This window comes from Astatotilapia calliptera, chromosome 19 (genome assembly GCF_964374335.1).
Source record: "Astatotilapia calliptera chromosome 19, fAstCal68.1, whole genome shotgun sequence".
Classification (NCBI taxonomy): Eukaryota; Metazoa; Chordata; class Actinopteri; order Cichliformes; family Cichlidae; genus Astatotilapia; species Astatotilapia calliptera.
The window spans coordinates 18,068,959-18,090,372 of record NC_137440.1 but is presented as its reverse complement, the minus strand read 5'-3'; the positions used below and the strand labels follow the sequence as shown (position 1 = coordinate 18,090,372).

The 21,414-nt window shown below is 40.6% G+C and overlaps 1 protein-coding gene across 1 annotated transcript; it reads left to right on the top strand.

Moving 5' to 3' along the window:
- Window positions 1-3,728: 3,728 nt before the first annotated feature.
- On the top strand, window positions 3,729-20,866 carry nol10 (nucleolar protein 10). Its single transcript, XM_026152178.2, has 21 exons — window positions 3,729-3,900; window positions 4,999-5,044; window positions 5,141-5,239; window positions 6,354-6,431; window positions 6,516-6,553; window positions 6,667-6,803; window positions 7,220-7,285; window positions 7,388-7,448; window positions 7,938-8,023; window positions 8,230-8,308; window positions 8,728-8,877; window positions 8,982-9,048; window positions 10,319-10,371; window positions 14,467-14,593; window positions 16,105-16,184; window positions 16,298-16,396; window positions 17,029-17,121; window positions 17,265-17,441; window positions 19,012-19,328; window positions 19,539-19,641; window positions 20,111-20,866. Exons 1-21 carry the CDS (start codon window positions 3,835-3,837, stop codon window positions 20,249-20,251), a joined length of 2,163 nt encoding a protein of 720 aa, XP_026007963.1. The 5' UTR covers window positions 3,729-3,834; the 3' UTR covers window positions 20,252-20,866.
- Window positions 20,867-21,414: the final 548 nt, after the last annotated feature.

Sequence of the window (21,414 nt, the reverse complement as noted above, 5' to 3'; positions counted from 1 at the left end):
ATAATCTCTGTATAATCTCTTGTACATATTTCTAATTTCACAAAGGAAGTTTGGCTTATATATACAGTGGAGGTAAAAAGCTGAAGTACTTACCAGAAACATAAACAACATCCTCCAAAATGAAGCCAACCGTTATTTACTGCATTACAATAACACTGAAGCAACATTCAAAGTTCCACCCATGATAAGATAAAAGAGGAAAAATATAAGGAAGAGGATATAAAGGCAAGTATTCAAGAGCCTCAGACAATAAACTCACAAATAAACCTCTTCAAGCTCATTTTTAATTTGGACAAAATGCCAATGTTATTAAGAACATTTAAATGATACAGTCCAATTGTATATGTGAAATAGCCCATTAGCCTGAACACTGGAGCGCTGTTAAATAAATGACCCGACCACTTCTGTTCAATGAACATATCACATTTCATTTAGCAAAAATAATAATTTAGATATGTATAATTATAAATGAAAACTATAAGAAGAATAAGAAAAAAAGAATAAGAATAAAATAGTCTACAATATTCAACTGAAATGTGAAATGTATAGTGCTTAAACTCTTACAAAAACAAAGAGTCCACATTCTGGACTCTTTGCTCTACAGCTAGATTTTTATGAGATTGTAAATTTTGGCATTAAAGGAAAAGAAACTCCAGCTAAGGAGCCATAAAAAGCATTTTCATTGATTTAGTTTTCAGCTTCAGACAGAAGTCAACAATATAATCAAGTAGAAATTGAAGGAAACATGGCGATAGCAAAGGGAAATAGGTAAGAAAAGGATGATGGTTTCACATCGGTGCGTTGGTGGTTCTTTGTGTCTGGGGGTGGGCGTCCAGGTACACACCGGCTCACTCCTTGGCGGCTGCTTATCGGGGCCTGGAGCCTGGGGCTCGCTCGGGCCACTTCGGAGGTGGGGTGCCCCCGGCGTCTCGGCCTGGGGCTCGGTCACTCAGGCACAGCTGGCTGCCGGCGGAGCTCACAGGCGCGTCACTGCAACTCCCCCTGGCTTCTGCTCCGCGGCTGCTGAGTGAGCCCTCATCTGGGACTCTCATCAGCTCTTTCTGGGACAGTGGCGCGGCTGCCCCTCTGTTGGTCTTCCTTGGTCTCTTGTGTTCTGGGGGCCTCTTGTCTGGAGTTTTGATCTCCTCCATACCTGCTTCATGCCCTGGAGGAGGGGGCTGTGGCCCCCCCACACCCTCTAGCAGATCATTACATGAAGGAACCTTTTAAAAAAACAAGCGCGTCCATACTCACAGGTGTACACACGGGTGATCACACCCACAAACTACACCCTTTTTGGCTCCTACCTCAAAGCACACTGTGTTCTGTTGATCTTATGTGCTGCACAATAATGTTTAATATTTAGTATTTACTGTCATATTCCCATATATCATTGTGATGTTGTTTATTCTATTACTCTTGTTTTCTTTTTTCTTTCTCAGCAGGTGATCCAGGTGATCGATATATGCATTTTCTTTTTCTTTTTTTTTTCCTGCCCTTTCTGTTGGTTTTTGTTTTTTGCCCTTCTCCCCCGTCCCTCTTCTCGGCTGTTTTTCTTTCCCCCAGTCAAGTCTGTCCCGTATTCAGCAAGTGAAAATAAAATAAACAATAAAAGGTGAATCAAATGGACCATTATGGCAAGGCTGGGATGATCAATTTGGTAAAGTAAATCCGTTGGGCATCTTTCTTTGCCTTTAGACAACAATTCTGATGGCAAAAGAGCCAAACGGGACAGGCAAAAGAAAAAAAAAATAGGATGATGGTTTCACAGAAATGGAAGGAAAGGAGAAACTGGGATGTATAAGAAGGAGTATAAAACAATAAACTATTATCAAGACTCGGATTTGAAGACATTGGATTAAACTTAACATAATTTATATCTATTTATAGCTTCCCCCCCCCTCATCTTGACTCTCTAACTTTACCTCCAAAATAGTCAACCTAAGCTGTCCTGCTGATGTACTCATTTCCAATCTTTTTCATTCTGATCACTCTCAATGAAAACAGATCTGCCACCTCCTGTCTTTTTGTTAGTACCACCATCTCCAAACCTTACATCACAGCAGGTCTCACTACCATCTTGGAACCTTTTTCTTTCACTCTTGCTGCTATTCTTCTGTCACAAATTACCCCTGACACTCATCTCCACCCACTCATCCCTGCCTGTCTCCCTTCTTTACCTCTCTCTTGCACTGTCCATTGCTTTGAATTGACCCCAGGTATTTCACTTGTACACCTTCTCTACCTCTACTTATAGCAGCTTCTCCTTTTTACCTGTCTCCCTCTCATTCACACATATATTCTGTCTTGCTTTTACTGACTTTCATTCCTCTTCCAATCAGAGGATAACTGCAAATCTCCAGACTCTTTCCCACCTACTCTCACTACAGATCACAATGTTGTCTTCTAACATCATAGTCCATGGAGACCCCTGCCTGACCTCATCTGTCAGCCTGTCCATCACCACCGCAAACAAGAATGGGCTCAGAGCCAATCCCTAATGTAATCCCACCTCCACCTTGAACCCATCTGTCACCCCGCACACCTAACCACAGTGTCACTGTCCTCATACATGTCCTGCATCGCCCTCACATACTTCTCTGACACTTCTGGCTTCCTCATGCAGTACCACAGTTCTGCTCTTAGCATCCTATCATATTATTTATGTAGATCGACAAAGAAACAATGCAACTCCTTATGGCCTTTTCTATGCTTCTCCTTCAACACTCTCAAAGCAAACATTAAATCTGTAGTGATTTTATTCAGCAGGAAGCCATACTGCTGCTCATTGATCATTACCTCTCTTCTTTAGCTTGTTTCAGCAACTCTTTCCCATATATCCGTGGTATGGTTCATCAGCTTTATCCCCGTGTAGTACATGTAGTACATTTCCATCTCTGTCCTTAATCACTCCAACCTGTTGCACATTCTTTTCAAATTGGTCTTGCTGCCTTTAGCCAATCATTATAAATTGTCTCCTTCTTTAGTGTCCAACCTAACCTCACTATAAGCCATTTCCTTTGGCTTCACCACCTCTCTATTTGTTGTACCTAGGTTCCTAGTACACATGTCTTCTTTCTTCATCTTCTGGACATCCTTCCTTTGAATAATCTAAGGAGCTTGGAAAGAAAAACGACTGGACTTCCTTAAGTGTTTTCTTTCCAAGCTCCTTAGATTACCATGGCCTGGATGACTGAGAACCTACACAGACATCCTCCTTTGAATACTTTACTGAATACATTATTCATAACAGGGCAGCAAAATACAGGAGAATGTGACTGGGCTTTCTCTTTCTTTTGAATCCAGCAGTTTGTTATTTACCAACAACAAACAGGAAGAACCCTTTCGCTATACGCTATTGTTTTATTTATTTAAAAGGGACAGTGAAGTTTAACAAAGTCCAATTACAAAACACAAAACTGATGTAACGCACATAAGTTTATAGCTATTGCTAATTTTCAACCATTGTCCCTTGTTGGGCTTACAATCACAATACATACATTATACAATTATAATGCTCTGTTTTTGTTTTGTTTTGTTGTCTATTTTTAACTAAAGTTAAACTACATTTTAAATTAAACACAGCTAGTTAAAACAGGTATATGATACATACAAAAAATAACTATATATGTGTATTAAATAGTGAAAAACAACGTAGCTAACTGGTCGTTTTTCAACCTCTCGGAACTTTGTGTAGTCTGTGCAGTTTCTACTCGGACCCAGTTTCTCTAAACTCACCTCCACTTCCTGTTTTTGCTCCTCTAGTAGCAACGTGGGTTCAGCACAGCTCACCGGTGTGTAGCAGCAGCATCAGTGTTATGCTCTCGTTCTACAATGCAGGTTTCCAGCGTGAATGATGTCAAAATTTACAATTTAAGCTACGGGAAGTCTCTTCCAGAGGTAAGAAGCACACTTCCTGCTCCTGATGTCCTTCATGTCATACCTGTGAAGTTACTGCTTACCTTCACCATAGCCGGCTAACCAAGCTAGCCGTAAGATGAGTGTTCTTAACACTGTATTAATGAAATGTCATAGCTGGATTCATACTTATTAACACCGCCATTTAATGAAATTATTCATATAAATAAATGGAAAAAATCTGCCGCTGCTTGGAAGAGGTTCACTGACGTAGATGAGGTCATACTCCGAAGATTTAATCAAAGTTTATCTGTATTTACAGCAGCGATAGTTGTTATTATTTGGGTATTATCACGGATCAAAGGTCTAACATTTCAGATACTACATGAGAATTGGGTAAAACGTTAAAATGTCTATTTAGCAGTTACAAACTTTATTTATAGGCATCTTTCAGGCAGGTTAGTGCAGATCAATGTGCTCCACAGACACAGTAAAATGTGGTAAAACTGAGCAAATGATAAATTAAAAAGACAAAAGATCATAATATAAAATAAAATGCTCATTAATTAAGGGAGCCTGTTGAAACGGTTAATGTATCTGATTAGGATGCTTTCTGCATACGATGAATAAAGTCCACCTTTAGTCTTCTTTTAAGTTTTCTTCTACATGTTGAGAACAAAATACAGCCGGACCACCTCAACCAGGAATCAGTAAAAGACAAGGAATACAACTGAGATGTTGGTGTTGTCCAAGTGGTGATGTCAAGCTCATTCGGAGAAAAACAGAATTTTGAGATAACTAACTGCTCTTTTTTTTTTTAAGGTGATTAAGTCCATACATATGCTTCTTTCCATATTCAAAACAGCCGCGTCCTTGTGTTTTCTTTTTTCAATTTCTGACAGTCTGCTCGCTGAGACAGATTCTCTATTAAAGGGTTACCGTTGATGTCACCTGACAGTTGCGGCTCCATTTGAGAGCTTTCTTACTGTTGACCCTGTTTACTATTTAGGTTACCTTTTTTACCTTCTATGTAGCTTTATTTTTGTGACCTGCCATCAAACTAAGAGAAGAGGAAGCAGTTGTGTTGTTGAATGTTATTCTTTATGCTAAATCCTGATCACCTTTGTGTTGTTAACACAGTGGCTGTCAGACAGGAAGAAGAGACAGTTGCAAAAGAAAGATGTCGGTGAGTTGACAGCTATAATTACAGTTTCACACACAGATTGATTTCCTTCTAAATGTTTGTCTTTACTCACACGCTTCTGTTCTTTGCATTACTCAGAAATTCAGCGCAGGATTGAACTCATCCAGGACTTTGAGATGCCCACAGTGTGCACCTCCATCAAAGTGTCCCGGGATGGTCAGTTCATCCTGGCAGCAGGTAAAAGATATAAAGCTATATTTCCACCTAAAAGTCTTTTATTCTCAAAACTCTGGAATAACTCTAGAAGTCCATGAATTTATCAGAGTCAATCAAAATCAGAATACTTAATTAATCTCTGAGGAAAGTATGTAGTTAAAAGCTTTCTTCAGACCGTTGTTAGTCTGCAGTTCTTAAACAATTCTTAGGCAAATTAATTGGCTTCATATAGAAAAATAAAACAAAAACAAAAGCTTCGGTCTTTACTAGTCATCCTTGTCTAAAGCTGTGTCTTGATTTCAGAGCTGTCGGAGCAGAGAGCATTAATTTCACATTCTGAAAAAGCTCAGCTGAGCTAGCGCACTTTAGGTAGCAGATTTCTCTGATATTGCAATAAACGTAACAGTGCTCTGCTCAAGTTGCAGTGCCATGATAGTAACGAGCAGTTTCTGCATCACACTGAAATCCCTGAATAAAGCATTTTTTGTTGCTAACTGACAGACATGCTCCTGTAGCAGAGGCACACATCCTGCAGAAACTGAGCAAGGAGCCTAAACCACTTGCACAAATAAGGAAAAAGGTGGCCAAAGTGATGGTTACAGTAAAAGGGCAAGGTTGGCAAACAGCACTCGATGACAAAGCTGATGTCAAATTGATATCACACCTGCCATTTCTGCATGTTGTGCACCTCTCGATTTTATAACCTGGTGTGTTGTGACATTGCTGTGAAAGCTGGCAGCGCCGTGAGTGTACCATTGTGTCAGTTTTTACTACCATTTTAATAATACATCAGTACAGATAGTCAGAGATTCGTACGTTTTGCAGGGGGAGATGTTGCAATTGTTAGAAAACATGGGACTTTGTGGAAACTGTATGTGTGAGTCTTAATTTGAAATTTAACAATGTTAATTTTTAAAAAAGCCTATTTACCATGAGGCAGGTTGAAAGTTAAAAAGTTAAAGTGATCATCTTGTCTTTTTAGTATCCTTATAACTATTGTCACAGCCAAAGGTGCCAGAGGATCATTACATCTCCCAAGTTCACGCAGCAGAACCATCACTTAGTGTCATCTTAAAGTAATACTGCCCGAGTCCAGGGATGCCTACAGGATCAAATCATTTTTTTTTTGTTCTAGGCACTTACAAACCAAGGATTCGCTGCTATGACACCTACCAGCTGTCCCTGAAGTTTGAGCGCTGTCTAGATTCAGATGGTAAGTTTTTAGACTCCGGCTTTGCTCAGCTCCGATTACTGGACAGTGACTAAATTTCATTATTGTCTTTTCTTCCTCTGAAAGTCGTGGCCTTTGACATCCTGTCTGACGACTACTCCAAGGTGCGGGCGGCCCTTTTATTTTGAAATGTTGAGTTTTTTCAGCATTTTTAAATTCTGATAGTTCAAAACTCACTCTGCTTTTTTGTTTGTTTTTGTCATTCTTCTCTGTGCAGTTGGTGTTTCTGCACTGTGACCGCCATGTAGAATTTCACTCTCAACATGGACACTACTACAAGACTCGTATTCCCAAGTTTGGTCGGGACTTTTCCTACCACTATCCCTCCTGTGATCTCTACTTTGTGGGGGCGAGGTGAGAACACAGTCGGATTAAGAGTCCTCGGGTGCATGATATAGCAGTCAGCTAGCAAAGTTAAAGCATTAATAGGGTTCAGCATTTGCAAAAATCCACTACTTTGTCTGTAAAAGAGCAATTTAACATATAATAGAAGGCAGGAAGTCCTCAGACATGCCAAGAATCCCCGAGTTAGTTTGTGCAGGAGAGTGGACAAAAGCACCTAGAAGGGGGTGAAGGTACGCATGTTACTTGTGAGTTTAAAGTGCCGAGTGCAATGTTTGTCTTCCCTGTTACACCAGAGCTTTTTGCTTTACAGTGATGATAAAAGATTTAGTGGTAAAAATGTATATCAAAATATAAATCTGGCAGTTTTAGGATATTTTATTTATTTCTGTCTCTCAATTAATTAGTGTGGTTGTTTTCACTTTCAGTTCAGAGGTTTTCAGACTGAACTTGGAGCAGGGACGTTTCCTTAACTCTCTTCAGACTGATGCTGTGTAAGTGTTTTCTGCTTCAGTGAAAAGGTTTTATGTGTGTCGGTACTAACGATATTAACTCCTCAGCCAATCTTTGTTTTTTTCCCTGGACTTCTCAAACAGGGAGAACAACGTGTGCGATATCAACCCCATCCACCATTTGTTTGCCACAGGATCCTCTGAGGTAAGTGTGAAACGGTGACTGTCTCCTTTTAATGCTAATATAAGGTTGTTATTATTTAGTTGTTTATATTGTTTTTGCACTTTACATAATCGGTTCTCATTGTGCCACCAGTGCTTGGGCTTACTTACATTATGTGTTTCTCTTTTCAAGAGGTCACTAGCTACAGTAGAAAAATTAGCTCCATACTGAATAATGTATTAATTTTTTTCCCTTTTGAATTTCTCAGCGGTAGATCTTTCTCTTCTCGCCTCTGCTCGGTATTGTTTGTTAAAAAGAATCACACACCAGCTGGGCTGACAAAAATAAGTGTTTCACATGATTTCTGGGTGTTAAAGTTCAAATCGTTGCCTCTCACATAAAATTTAGAGCTGCCTACGGAAGAACTTGCCTATTATAGCTTTTCAATAGTTTTAAAGTTGTTTAGTTAATTAGAAAAGCTCAGATTTTCACTTGTGCGACTCTCTGACTTTTCTTCTGCCGGCTCACCAGGGACGGGTCGAGTGCTGGGACCCCAGAGTCCGTAACCGTGTGGGCAAGCTGGACTGTGCCCTGAGTAGCCTCGCCGAAGGAACAGAGTAAGGAGCAAACTGTCACGCTCAGAAAGCTGATCTCAGCCTGACGACGCATATGCAGCCACATGGCACTTTTCACCACAGCCTGCATGAAAACCATGCTGCAAGCTATGTGTCATTATGGCATAAAACACAAATATCCAGCTTCTTATCCTGTTTCTGTGTGTTTTACCCCATCTTTAAATGGTATTCTCTGGAACTGTCGACAGAGTTCAAGCTCTGCCGTCCATCAGTGCGCTGAAGTTTAACAGCTCCCTCACCGTGGCGGTCGGCACCACCACTGGTCAGGTGAGCCTAAACATTCATGTTACCAGAAGGATAGCTTCTTTTTCTTTATCTATGTTATTGCTAATCTCAAAACAGCATTTTCTGTTGAACAGCAGTCAAAAATCACCTTACAGTTCTGTGGCTGCATTCTTCTCTGCTTCTTTTGTGTTTGTTTGTTGTTGTGAGCTGTCAGCTCCCCACAGGCTGCGAAGTTACTGTGACTAATCAGCTGACAATTAGGTGGCTGATGTCATGCAGTTTGCTAACAAGTTAACGCAAGTTCAGTTTTCAGTAAAAGGTCAAGGGATGAGCTTTTGGTTAATCATGTAGATGCTTTCTCATGCCTTTAATTGCACTTCTCTTTGTTTTGGTTTTTACATTTGGCAGACAGCTTCATCCAGGATTCTGACAGCTCTCTTTACCTTTCTGATCTCTTGCAGGTGCTGCTGTATGACCTGCGCTCCAGTCAGCCGCTTCTAGTCAAAGATCACCTATACAACCTGCCAATCAACTCCCTCAACTTCCACAATCAGCTGGACTTGGTTGTGTCTTCTGACTCCAAGATCATAAAAATCTGGAACAAAGACACTGTAAGTAACAGCCATCAGTTACAGATCATTGCGCTTTCACTATGTGGATCACAAGAAACTCATGCTCACTCTCATCTTTCATCCATCTTATATCTTTTCCACAGGGAAAGTTGTTCTCCTCCATACAGCCTCAGACCAACATCAACGGTGTTTGCGTCTACCCAAATTCAGGTGAGAATTAAGTTGTGGAAGCTGGAAACAAAGTTTGAGGAGAGCAGTCGCAGAACATCAAGAATGCATCTGCTTGACCACTACATGAACCAACACTGCAGATGTAGCACTGCAGAAATATTCAATAGGATGTTTCCCACATAGAGTCTAACTGTGGCTGCAGCTGTGAGCTGTGGAGGGTGGTCAATGTCAGTTCAGTTCAAGGTGCTTTATTAAGCTTCAGGATTTCCAATTAAGCAAGAATGATGCGATTATTTTAATATTTAATTTGATATAATGATTAATTATATGCGTGTGCTGCTTTCATATAGCGGTGAACTTGCTGTCCTCCGTGTCTCCATTTCTGTTCCCTCTTTGATCTCTTAAAGTTTTTTTTCTGGTTTGATCAAGCGTTCGGCATCTGAAAAAAATTACTTTTATCATTATCCACTTGCATGACCTGTTGATTTTTAACTAGCAGCTGTATACAGATCAACCTCATTGCCCCAGCTATATTTACTTTAATTTGAAGTTATCCTCCCTAACTCCACTCCTTGCATTCTTAATATTACAATATCAGATAACTGCACATAAATATGCAGCAGTGATACGTTCTTGAACTCCTGATCGATTGTTATCGGGAGTTGGGTTTAAGGTGCTGTGCTTTTCATTAAATTAATACAAATGTATAAAATTCACAGGTGGTGGTGGGTGGGTGGCTTAAGCTTTGGCTGTCTTTTAATATGCCTGCAGGTATATTAAAATACAGCCAAAGCTTAAACCCATCTAGAAACCCACTGAAGCAAAAACATTGTGGAAACTCTGCAGTGTGTTGAAGCGCAACCAGCAGCTTTTATGCATGACTAAATAGGCCTATGAATGAAACAGTAATGATTCCTGTAAGTTAAGCTGGTATTTAAAACGAGAGTTTTTTGTGCAGCTCCACCTCTGGGTGGCGCCATCTTATTGTAGAGCTCCCACACTTTTACTGTGTGATAGGCAGTGTGTACAAGGGGAATAAAACCTCAGATTTTTCTATAACTTATAGTGATGTTCTCTAAAGCTGTTGAAAAGCAGCACCAGCTTCTTGAGTTTCTTCTGTTTTTGTTCATTTTCGCTGCCTGAATGTTTTTTTTTAACTCTTCATTATTAGAGCAGAAATGGGTTTTGCCATTACGATATGAAAATTCAGATCCCAGACAGTCTTTCATATACCAGTGCTGAAGGAACTTGACCTATAAATTACTAGATGAGGTTTTAACTGTTGCTCTGCTCTCTGGTTCATGAGCAGGTATGCTCTTCACTGCCAATGAAGATCCCAAGATGAACACGTTCTACATCCCAGTGAGTACAGAGACATTTATATTCTCATACACCAGTCACATTTATATTTACAGTACACCAAAGCATGATTCATGTTGCAGCTTTTCACACAGCTTTGCAATGCAAGGTCACCTTTAGGAGCTGGCCAAAGAGTGCGCACGTGCCATTTGTTTTCTGTCACCGAGCGAGTCATTGTCAACCCTGTGGGGCGGGGATGAACTGCAGGTGTGACACACAATGATGTGAAAAATAAGAAGAAGCAAACACGAGTTTGTTGATGGTGTTTTTGCTGGTTTATAAAAATCCTGATGTGAGGCCTGTTAACTTTTTCCCAGCTTCAATAGTGAAGCATGCCTGAAAAGCATGGGATCAGACTTCTCACGAGGCCTCTGCTTAATGAGTAATTGTTCCTATCAACAGTCTGTTCTGGAACTGATATGATCTTACCTCATGTGATATTGTCAGTGCATGCACGCGCATCTGTGGATGCGTGTGTGTGCATATGTGTGTACAGTCAACTAGGGTTTGCTTTGTGTAAATGGGTTCTTTCCAGCCCTGATTTCCATGCATGTGGTAAACTTTGGTCCTTTTGTCCTATGAGAAAAGGTGAGTCTGTCATTGTTTGAACATACAAGCCGAAAACCTTACCTGATTTAAAATTAGCCGACCTCCCATTCAGTATCATCTTCTAAGGCATGTCCCGACATTTTCCAGGACAGTTGCTGTTTTTAGACAGCACCATGGAAGTCCTGTTTTGACCTCTTATACTGAGCGCTCTGTGATTTCACCACGAATCCCAAACTTGGGCAGAGAGCAACTGGCCCAAAGTTCATATCAAATATCATCCCTGGTAATGAGAGCTAGCTCTCTAGTCAAGGAAGAGTCTTTCTACTGCAACTCTGCAGTAGAAAGAGAGCACTCATTGGAAGCGATCAGTTTGTTTTGTTTTTTTGCCCACACCAACACAATCTTTGCTCACCACCTAACAATTTTGCCCCCTCAATATCATGATCTGGCTCATGGAAGTCAACAGAGGAGATATAATATGTACATAAATGCAGACATGCGAGAGGCTACTTGTGATCACACCTGTCAGCTGCTCAGGCCAGGGAAGTGATGCTGAAATCACTTGATTTCTTAAAGAGGTGGTATTGCAGAAAAGTTGGACCTGTAGCTGATTTGGAAGAAAATCTTAAAGTAGACTAAAACATAATTGAAAAAGATCATATTACATGTGATTTTTGGTGTTGACATGTTTATGAAAAAGCAGATCTGAGTCACAGATTAGCAAACATTAGAAACAAATGGTTGTTTTCTTTAAAAGCTCATTTCAACACTTTTCCTATTTCCCAGGATTTAACAGTAGAATGCTGTTGGTGTGACTTCAGGGCATTTTCAACCAAACTGACATTTTCTGAACCAAAAAGGGTTCTCGTCTCCACATGTGACCCCTGATGATCTCTGTTAGCTTTGTTAGCTCAGGAGTGATGTGACTAAACAATGACAGGGACACTGGACTTTGACCTCAGTGGTGTGACATCATCGGACTTCGAATCAGTTACTCCTTACTCAGCATTTCGATCAGCGTTCTCCAGTCGAAATATTTGAACTTTGAGAACTCGGTCACTACAAAGTGAAGAAGACGTGCCTTCAGTTTATTGAAGCAAGCCATGATATAAACAGATGACTGAGTTTGAAATATACACGTGACAAAAGCAGAAAATGAAAGTAAGCATTTGGTATGATCATCCTTGTAATTCCACACAGCCTGCACACTCAGCTTTCTTCAGTTCTTTCTTGTACATTCTTTAAGTAGTTTTCAGGAGGAGTTCTCCAGACTTCTTGAAGGATATTCAAAGCTCTTCTTTGGATGTTGGCTGTCTTTTGTTCTGCTCTCTGTCAAGATGATCTCACACTACTTTAATAATTTCGAGTTCTGGGCTCTGCGGTGAACAGTCTGTGACTGATAGCTTTCCCTTGTGTATTTTCCTATCCTAGCAGTTGTTTTACTGCACTGGCAGTGTGTTTGGGATAGTTGTCATGATGAAGGTTGAAGCTGTTGCCAATCAGACACTTCTTAGACGGTTGCATGGTGGATTAAAATCTGATGGTACTTTATTGTGTTCATAATTCCTTAAATTTTGATCAGATTTCTAACTGATAAAAAGCCCCAAACCACAATCATCAAAGACGGTGACAATCACCAACTCCCACCTAACCGCCTCCATAGATATTTACAACTAACTTTCTTTCTTTCTTTCTTTCTTTCTTTCTTTCTTTCTTTCTTTCTTTCAGATTTGTTACTTGTTTTGTCCTCAACTTGTCTGGTTTCATCATTCCTTTTAAGAAAATTACAAAAACTGTTATCTTTTTACATTTTTTGTAGATTCTACTAAAGACATGGAAACAAACAATGTGTTTTTACAACAGGCTGCTAAAAACCAAAGTACACAAAGATAGTTTACTTTGGTTCTTTGTCTGTTATGTGTAGACACACCACTGAATCATCATTTGAGTTACATGCCTTTTTTATGCTTGAATGATTCATAGGTCAGTGTTAAGTAGCTTATAAATCAACAAAACACTCCTCTGAATATGATAAGTCACAAGGACTGCACTGAAAATCGGTGAAAAAAAAGCCTAAATTAAAAAAAAAAAAAGTCTGGCTCCCTGGAAGCAAAATGTAAAGAAATGAAGTGTGGCTCAATTTTTTGCACAGTAGTGAATGTCAGAGTGTGACAGATTTAAGTGTCTGCATTAGATGGTGAGCGTGGGGCTCTGGGCAGATATGTGCGCCTGCAAATATTCTTTTGTGATGTGTGGATTTTTCCTCAAAAGTGCTACAATACAGTGCATCACTATGCACTATACACTTTAAGCTGATCACAAAAAAAGCAGGACTGTGCATCTGCGGTATCTGCAGCTGTCCCCATTGTATACTTTAAAAGCTGTTTCCTGTTGGGTGTTTTGCATGTTTGCCTAAAAATAACTGCAAAGAATAATCGGGTCTTATTTGTAAACCCTTACTGACCTGAAGCTCTTTAGGTTGTTCGTAATGTTAGTTGTCTACATTTGAGAAAGTAGAGAATGGTGCCCAGTGAATTTTCGAGTGGTCACATGTGTTTGCTGGTCACCATTATGCTGTCCTGGCTGGAAGCAAATTTAACCTTAAGTTATATAATATCTTCAAGAAAACCTCAGTTTTCTCAACTCTGGTGTCACACTTTCTGTTTTATGTTATGGCTTATGAGCTGGTTCATAGTAAAAGAGTTCTGCAAGTTAGTGACAGTACTGCCAATTTCCACTTTTTGGATACCAGGAAGTTTTACCTAACAGGGGGCTGTCTGGTGTTTGGACCCTGAGACTTGTACTACAACCAACATATATGCTTTAACTAACATCAGCTTTAACTGATTGTCTTCAAAATCAATGTTTATGAAAACTTTACTGAGAAATGCTTGGAACAGAGGTTCTGTGGTGGAGACACATAAATCCATCTTCATGGGAGTCACAAGCTAGTCTACGTCTACTGCTGGTCCCAAACTCAAATAATTGACAAAGCTGTCTCCGTAAGGGCATCCAATGTAAAATTGGTGCCAAATCAATGTGCGTGTCCACACGCTGTGGCAACCCCTCGGGGTAAGAAGGAAGCAGCTGGTTCTTAGTGCTTTTCTATTCTAGTGGAGCACCGATTCATACACTTTTTTTTCCTATACCCAAGTCCTTTCTGTCTAACATTTAAACAAGTTCATATTCTGATGACCAATTTGGGTTTCTTGGGTGATTTTTTTTTTCTTCTTCTTCTTCTTCTTCTTCTTCTTCTTCTTCTTCTTCTTTTTTTTTTTTTTTACTTTTGTGAACACACAAAAGGATTGTTTTTAAAACTACATACTCAAAAAGCGATTTCTCGACCTTTTGCTACTCTGCATTTCCTGTATCACCAGTGTTGCATTGCAAGTCGTTACAATTCCCTGAAAACCCTTAAGGACATTTATTTTCTGCTGTAATGGAAACATGACCTGGCTGAGTTGGGCTATTTTTTTTCTAACAACAAACAGTACTCAACAGTCTAAATCTGAACCAAGCGGGTGGATGTGTTTTTGTGTGTGTGTTTAGGCTCTGGGCCCAGCACCTCGATGGTGCTCCTTCCTAGACAACCTAACAGAGGAGCTGGAGGAGAACCCGGAGAGCACGGTGTATGATGACTACAAGTTTGTCACTCGGAAGGACCTGGAAAATCTGGGTGAGACCTCATTACCTTAATTGTACCTCATGAAACTGCAGAGCACTTGGAGTAAATCAGCCCAAATTTGAGCACTTTTAAAGCAAAAAAAAATCCTCAATCTAAGTGTGCAATTTTTGCGTTGGGCCTTTTGGTTAGAAAGCAAAGAGAGCTCAAGAGATCTTTACACAAAGAGTGACTTTAATACCAGCCCTGATAGTTATATCCAAAACTATGAATCAGTGTGAGCCACTTCGCCGCCTAGGGGGGTTAGTTTGAGTGGCTAGACTGTCTAAGTAGAGGCCACGGGAATGATTGAAATGCTTTAGGTAAGAGAAGTAGGGTGTAGGGGTAAGAGAGGGGGAGCACGAAGGGTCAAAGGAGTGGATATTGGATGGGTTGAATGAACACTGGAATGCAGGCTCAGCAGGAAAGAGATCAAATGACAAGAAGTAGAAAGATGATTGGCTGATGTGTGATAAAAGAAGAGGAGGGAGTAGGCAGGGGAACAGCACTGTTGGTATACAGGAGCCATGTAATGCGGCCCTGTTATGTAACATGTCCATATTGAGTACAGCACACTTGTGAACGTTTCTGAGAAGAGCAAGTTCCTCATCATTCAGCTTGTAAGAGTGTGTCCTTGTCTACACACGCTATTACACACTTCCTGTGATGGCCCATCACAGGAAGTGTGTAATAAAAAAGTTGCGCAACTTTTAAGGTGAAGTCAGGCGTGGAAAGAAGGTCAATATTGACCATTTCCATATTCATTTACTCACACGTTCACTGGGGTCTGAAAAATTTATTGAGAAGTCTTGAAATGTGACAAAACCAAAGTTTTTAGATATATAATTTTATGAAGTAAAAATATGTTAATGTTTAAAAAAGGACTAAAGTGCAGATCTGTTGTAATCGTAATACAGAATAGTATAGAGGTAGGTCACAAAGATTTTTGCAGTTCATCCTGAAGGGAAGATGAATGTGTGAAATTCGATCCAGTACCTGAGACATTTCACTGATCCACAAACAGTCGCCTCTCGTTAGGAGAAGGGGAAAGCACGAAAGCCCTCATCTTACTACATTTAGAGCCAGTCAGTGTTACAAATCTTAAGACGGATGGGGACGGGAGGAATAGATGTATATCTTAACCAGTGTTTAGGTAAACAGGTGTTGTTGTTGTAAACAAATTTAAATTTTCTGGTTTGCTTTTCTTTTTTCTTTTCTTCTCACGTTCAATAAAATCATTTGGGTTCATCTTCTGGGCACCATGAACGTGTATTTACTGAAAGATTTCATACTAAACCACAAAGTTTCTCCTCTTGATGGTGACACAGGAAGTCAGTCAGTGACACACGTCATTAGAATTTATTCTCTGGTTACTGTCAATGTCTCAGTCGCATTATGTGGCAATCAGTATATGGAATATCGGTAGACATATTTTTTAGCGTTACATTTAGTAGATGTATAACTACAGCAGATTGTATTTGCAAAAAATGTGTGTGTTTATTTATTTTTTTTAATTTCATGGCCAGGTTTGACTCACCTGATCGGATCATCCCTCCTGAGAGCTTACATGCACGGTTTCTTCATGGACATAAGACTTTATCATAAGGTATCATCCTTTTTGTGTACATCTCAGACTTTTGTCAGGACTTGTTCAATTCAAACTGATCCTAACGTGACACACTAAACCTAAACTGCAAATGTTTATTTGCTTGGCCGTAGGTTAAAGGTATGGTCAATCCTTTTGCGTACGAGGAATATCGCAAGGATAAGATTCGCCAGAAGATCGAGGAGGCCCGAACACAGAGAGTTCAGGTTAAGGTGAGAGTTTAGTTTTTCTGCTAGTTGCTATGGAAATGTCAGGTCTCATTTTACTGGCTTTTTCATGTTCAGTACTGAAACATCATAGTTAGAAGATGAATCAACAATCAGCATTTGCTGTCTAAGAAACAGCTATAGCCTCTGAATTTCATTATGGTCGAGCAAACATTCAGATTTAAGTCCATTTAGTCCATATTTGACTGGTTTGGTGCAACAGCTGTAGCAGAATAAACATAATTCATCTCCTTCTTACAATGTCAGCGTGTGACTCCTGTGACAGTCTGTGTTTATCTTTTCCCTCCATGCCCTCATACAACACTTTTCTGTGTAGTATTTATTATGATCAATCTGTTTTTGAAAATATGACCTGAATAAATAAGATTCAGAGCTAAAAATCCCGATAACCTGTTGAATCAGCTACATAAAAAGAATTCCACAGAGTTAAAATACCCATTAAACTGGATTGTACTGGATTGAAGTTCAAAACTTTACTCACATCCTGTCACACTAAGTGCAAAAGCTAATAAATGGTAGGTTAATTTGAGGAATGTGTGATTCACTCTTCAAACTGATTGGATAATTTTCTCTCCGTTCTCGTGTGTGCTAAGTACAATTTGTTCTCTCTGAAACAGAAACTGCCGAAGGTGAACAAGGAGTTAGCTCTTAAACTGATGGAGGAGGGTGATGACGAAGCAGAGGTGGTTTCCAGGAAAAAGAAGGGCAAGGTAGAAAAACAAGATTACAACATCAATGTTTTTGATTAATTGTGAATGTACACGGTGTATTCAGAGATCATAATGTTCTTCCAGGCAGCTTCGTAGAATTCATGACGTAATGTTCCTCTTTGTTGACTTTTTCCAAACCGCAGGCTCTCCCCAGCATCCTGGGAGACGACCGTTTCAAGGTGATGTTCGAAAACTCAGACTACCAGGTGGATGAGCAGAGCGAGGAGTTCCGCCTGCTCAACCCCATCGTCTCCAAAGTCGGCCAGAAAAGGAAGAAGAAGCTGCGGCTGCTAGCTCAGCAGGCTGCTGTTTCCGAGCAGGTAAAATGGTTTCCAAGCAGGTAAACGACACAGTGTTTTACTGCACGAGCAGGTAACACTGCATCGTTTTACTGAGATGGCCTGTTGTGTGTGGAGGCCATGGAATTCAAAGTTTTTTTTGACCAGTTCCTATTTTAGTTTTTACCCCTCAGCCATAAAAGGCTGGCAATAGCCCATCAGTCAGGTGGGTGTGCAACACTGACACCCAAATTTGTGGATGCGATAACTTGAGAATGAAGCAACCTAGGAGTTTCAAGCACCACAGGTGCATCTACTAAAAATTTATACGAGTCTGAGTCTCGGTGACCTTGACCTTAAGGTTAGCGGGCAGGTTTTTTTGCAAATTTTGTGAAAATGATAACTCGAAAACAAGGTGATGTAGGATTTCAAAATTCATAACTTGGGTACATTTACTAGGAGGCTGAGGGTACCACTGGCCACCGCCAGCATTTTCTAACTCTGGCTTACCAATTATTTATGTTCACAATAAAAGTTTAACTATTTAACAACATTATTTCTAAAATAGGTTAAAGGGCTTTTTTGCACAGTTACCAAGTGTTGATCTATAACTGTGTTAAATATATTCCTCACTTTAAGGATGTCAGCATTTGGCTCAACTTAAAAAAACGGTGTCCTAATTTGTTAAAATAAAATAAATGAAAAGGACCTTTTATTTATGATCAACTGGTTTCTCCCTGCCCTGCTCTCAGTCTCATTATGATTACATCTTAGTACTCATGGAGAGAAATAAGACAAAAACAGCTAAAGAGTTCATTGATTGGAGGATAACACATATACACACATATGTAACAGAAAACACAAAAGCGAGGGAGTGATTGCAGTTACATTTAAACCCCCCAAGCATCCAAAGAAGAACAATTGTTTGTTGTAGGTGTAAAATACCTTAATAGCCCTGAACCTTTACTGTTAGCTTCCTCAATGCCATGTTGGCTCTCTTACTGATGACATGAGGCAATGTAAAGACACAACATAGACCTGCATGCATAATTAGAGCTTTTAGAGCAGCAATGGGACTGATATCAATTTCAACTACTCACTGGTCATATGCCATGTTTACACAGGTTCAGGTGGTTGTCATATCTCGTTTGTTTCAATCTGCACCACAGAAATGTGGTTCAAACTCTTACAGAAGTGCTTGAGAGCCGAAAGGATGGGCTAATCAGATGGGCACAAAATCAGATACAGCTATGGCTAATTTGGTGTGCAACAATGGACGATCAGCTGAAAAACCAGCTGATCCCAGTCACCAGCAGACTGGTGTATGTGCAGTGTTCAGGCCTTTTAGAAAGCAAGTATGTGCTGAAACTTTTGCACAAAAGAAAAAGGGGGGGTGTAACTAAACAGTGGCTTTTCAGATTTATTTCCATTATTAGAACCAGCGCATTACTAATCCCTCTGGACATGATCACATGTTTTTCTGTTGTTTACAAGCCTCACTGAGCCAGCTGTGTATACACGTGCTGTGTTTTCTTGATATATTGGAAGATGAGGGCCCAGGAAGCAGATCACATCAGTGATTTTTTTGTTGCTCTGCTTCATCTCCCTGCAGGTGCCTGAAGATAACGACGAGGAGCCAGAGGGGCGAGCCAGCTCCGAGGAGGAGAGCTCTGACGATGACAAAAGCTGGGTGGAGGAGGTGAGGGAGCAGCGGAGGTTGCTTCGGCAGGAGGACAGAGACCGCCGGCGGCAGGAGAGGAAGGACGCAGACCGCAACACTGTCCTTGTGGAGAGGGAGCAGAACGGAGGAGAAGAATGCTCAAATGTGGCTGAGAGCAAGAAGACGAGTCAGCCGCAGTTTTATCAGATCAAAGCTGGCGAGGAGTTCAGAAGTTTTAATGACATGGCCCACAAGCAGAAACTACAGAAGTATGTCTTTGGAAATGTACCCTGTGTTACATGACTTATTGTTTGAGACACTCTTTGAAACCCAAATTGCTTCAGGGTTTGCAGCTGTTAAAGGCAGAGAATCACCCCACCTGTAAAGTATTAATAGTCTGTGTCCTAACGCTTTATGACAACGCTCTGTCTGTACTGTTTTGTATATTGTGCCTGACGATCATGCGTTCCTTCTTCTAGGACTTCTCTGGAGGAGCGGCTAAAGTTAGAGGAGCACTCCGAAACCAGTGGCACGGCTGACACCGCAGTGGGCAGCAAACAGCTGACCTTCACTCTCAAAAAGGTACACTGCTTACTTAATCATCACAATCCCTCACAAAGGAGCAAATAATGGAGACACTTATGATGTCTCCAGGATCCAGAACTTAAATCTGGAAAATGTTCATAAGATGAAGGTTTTTAAAAAAAAAAGAAGAGAGATTTAATCACTGACTCTATACATTTATCTCCCAGTGAGATAAATGTATAAATGTAAGGTTACTTGGATAATCCTTAAGAAGAACAATCCCTCTCCTCAATTGAGCATTACTTAATGTCAAATTCGCCCATGTCTGGATGACATTTCGCTGGTCTGAAGTCATCTCATTGTCAGACAAAGCAAGCTAAAGCGCTTTTAGAGAAAATGCAGAGAGGGTTGTTGGTATATGATTGGTTCTTCACCTTAAACAAGTCAGTAAATACATCATCAATCTGCAGGTAGAATCGCAGCACTTGCATTTGTTTAACATCCATCCTCCTGTCCTCCTCTGCAGTCGGAGCAGCAGAAGAAGCAGCAGCAAGCGGAGCGGGAGCACCACGAAGAGAGGAAGAAGCTGAGGCGCTCCGCCGGACACTTGAGCAGCATCAGGGGCCGCGGGAGAGGCTGGGGCGGCAGAGGACGAGGCCGCCATTGACTGACGCCTAACTGGCAGAAACCTTGCCCTGAAGTCAGAGTTGAATAGTTTGTTCCATTAACTCAGCTCTGGCAGTCGTCTTCAAGAGTAGAAGTATTGTACTGACTTTAAGCTTTTAATCAGTGGTGGGAAGGCTGGAGACGTGCTGCAGAGACTGGTACTGCTGCACAGACGAGCCCGTCCCTCTCCTGGGTGGTCTGGGTCATGTGTTTACCTGTTCTCTGCTAATTCAGAGCATATTAAAAAAAGAGAGATTACCCATGTCGCTGTCTGTATGAATATAATGCCAGGCCATTATCCATAAGTACCCTGACTGCATATATTTTAGCAGGAGGGCCCAGGAGAAATTAAACACAGAGAGCTGAGAGGACTTGGCATGTAGCTGCTTTCTGTGGCGTCGTTTCTTAAAGTGGCTCCGTGGTGGAGCCTGCTTCAGCTAAAGAAGAATGGAATGTGTGGAATGAAAATGTAATTGTTTTTTATTAATGCAGAAACATTGTTAAGCCAACACTGAATTAGAAACATTTGTACTACATTATATTATATTTGGTACATTTGCCTGTCTCCATTGTTTTTACTGTTGAAAATCAAAATATAAAATAATCTGCCAGAATATTGGAGCCTCCCTCCTTTGCAGCAGATCACTCCCTACTTGTGTGAGAGAAGAGGAGAACAAATGAATGAGGAGACCTTCTTCCCCTTCCCCAAATACAACTGCAGTTCTTGGAAACTGGAGGCCTTCCCATCAGTCCTTCCCATCCCCCAACCTGCTGATGGTGTGAACCCCCTCTATTCCAGCAGTGGCTCTTTTCAAATGTGAAAGGGGGCTGTTTTCTGCACTCGGCATGGTAACCCCAACCATTTGATGTTACCACGCCTCTGCACCACAATCCATCAGGTTTGTGACAGCGTGGATAGTATCTCATGCAGGAGAAATCCATTTCAGACACATACTTCACCCTGAAAAGTTGCTGCAGAAGCCTCATAATCTGTACTCTGTATAGACGAATAGTTTAAAATGAACAAAATGTAAGTGAGAAAAAATACACCTAAACATTAATATTGTATTTACATGATTAAACGTAACATGGGGATTTTGTTATTAAACAAAGATAACCTGAGTTATCTCAGTCCTTTATTTATCCAGGTAAAAAAAATCCCAT

Bases quoted from the DNA above. Each gene is read 5' to 3' on its own strand.
- nol10 (XM_026152178.2), top strand. From the start codon at position 3,835: ATGCAGGTTTCCAGCGTGAATGATGTCAAAATTTACAATTTAAGCTAC. The intron at 5,045-5,140 runs GTGAGTTGACAG...TGCATTACTCAG, and splicing joins GTTGCAAAAGAAAGATGTCG to AAATTCAGCGCAGGATTGAA. The intron at 7,286-7,387 runs GTAAGTGTTTTC...CTTCTCAAACAG, and splicing joins TCTCTTCAGACTGATGCTGT to GGAGAACAACGTGTGCGATA.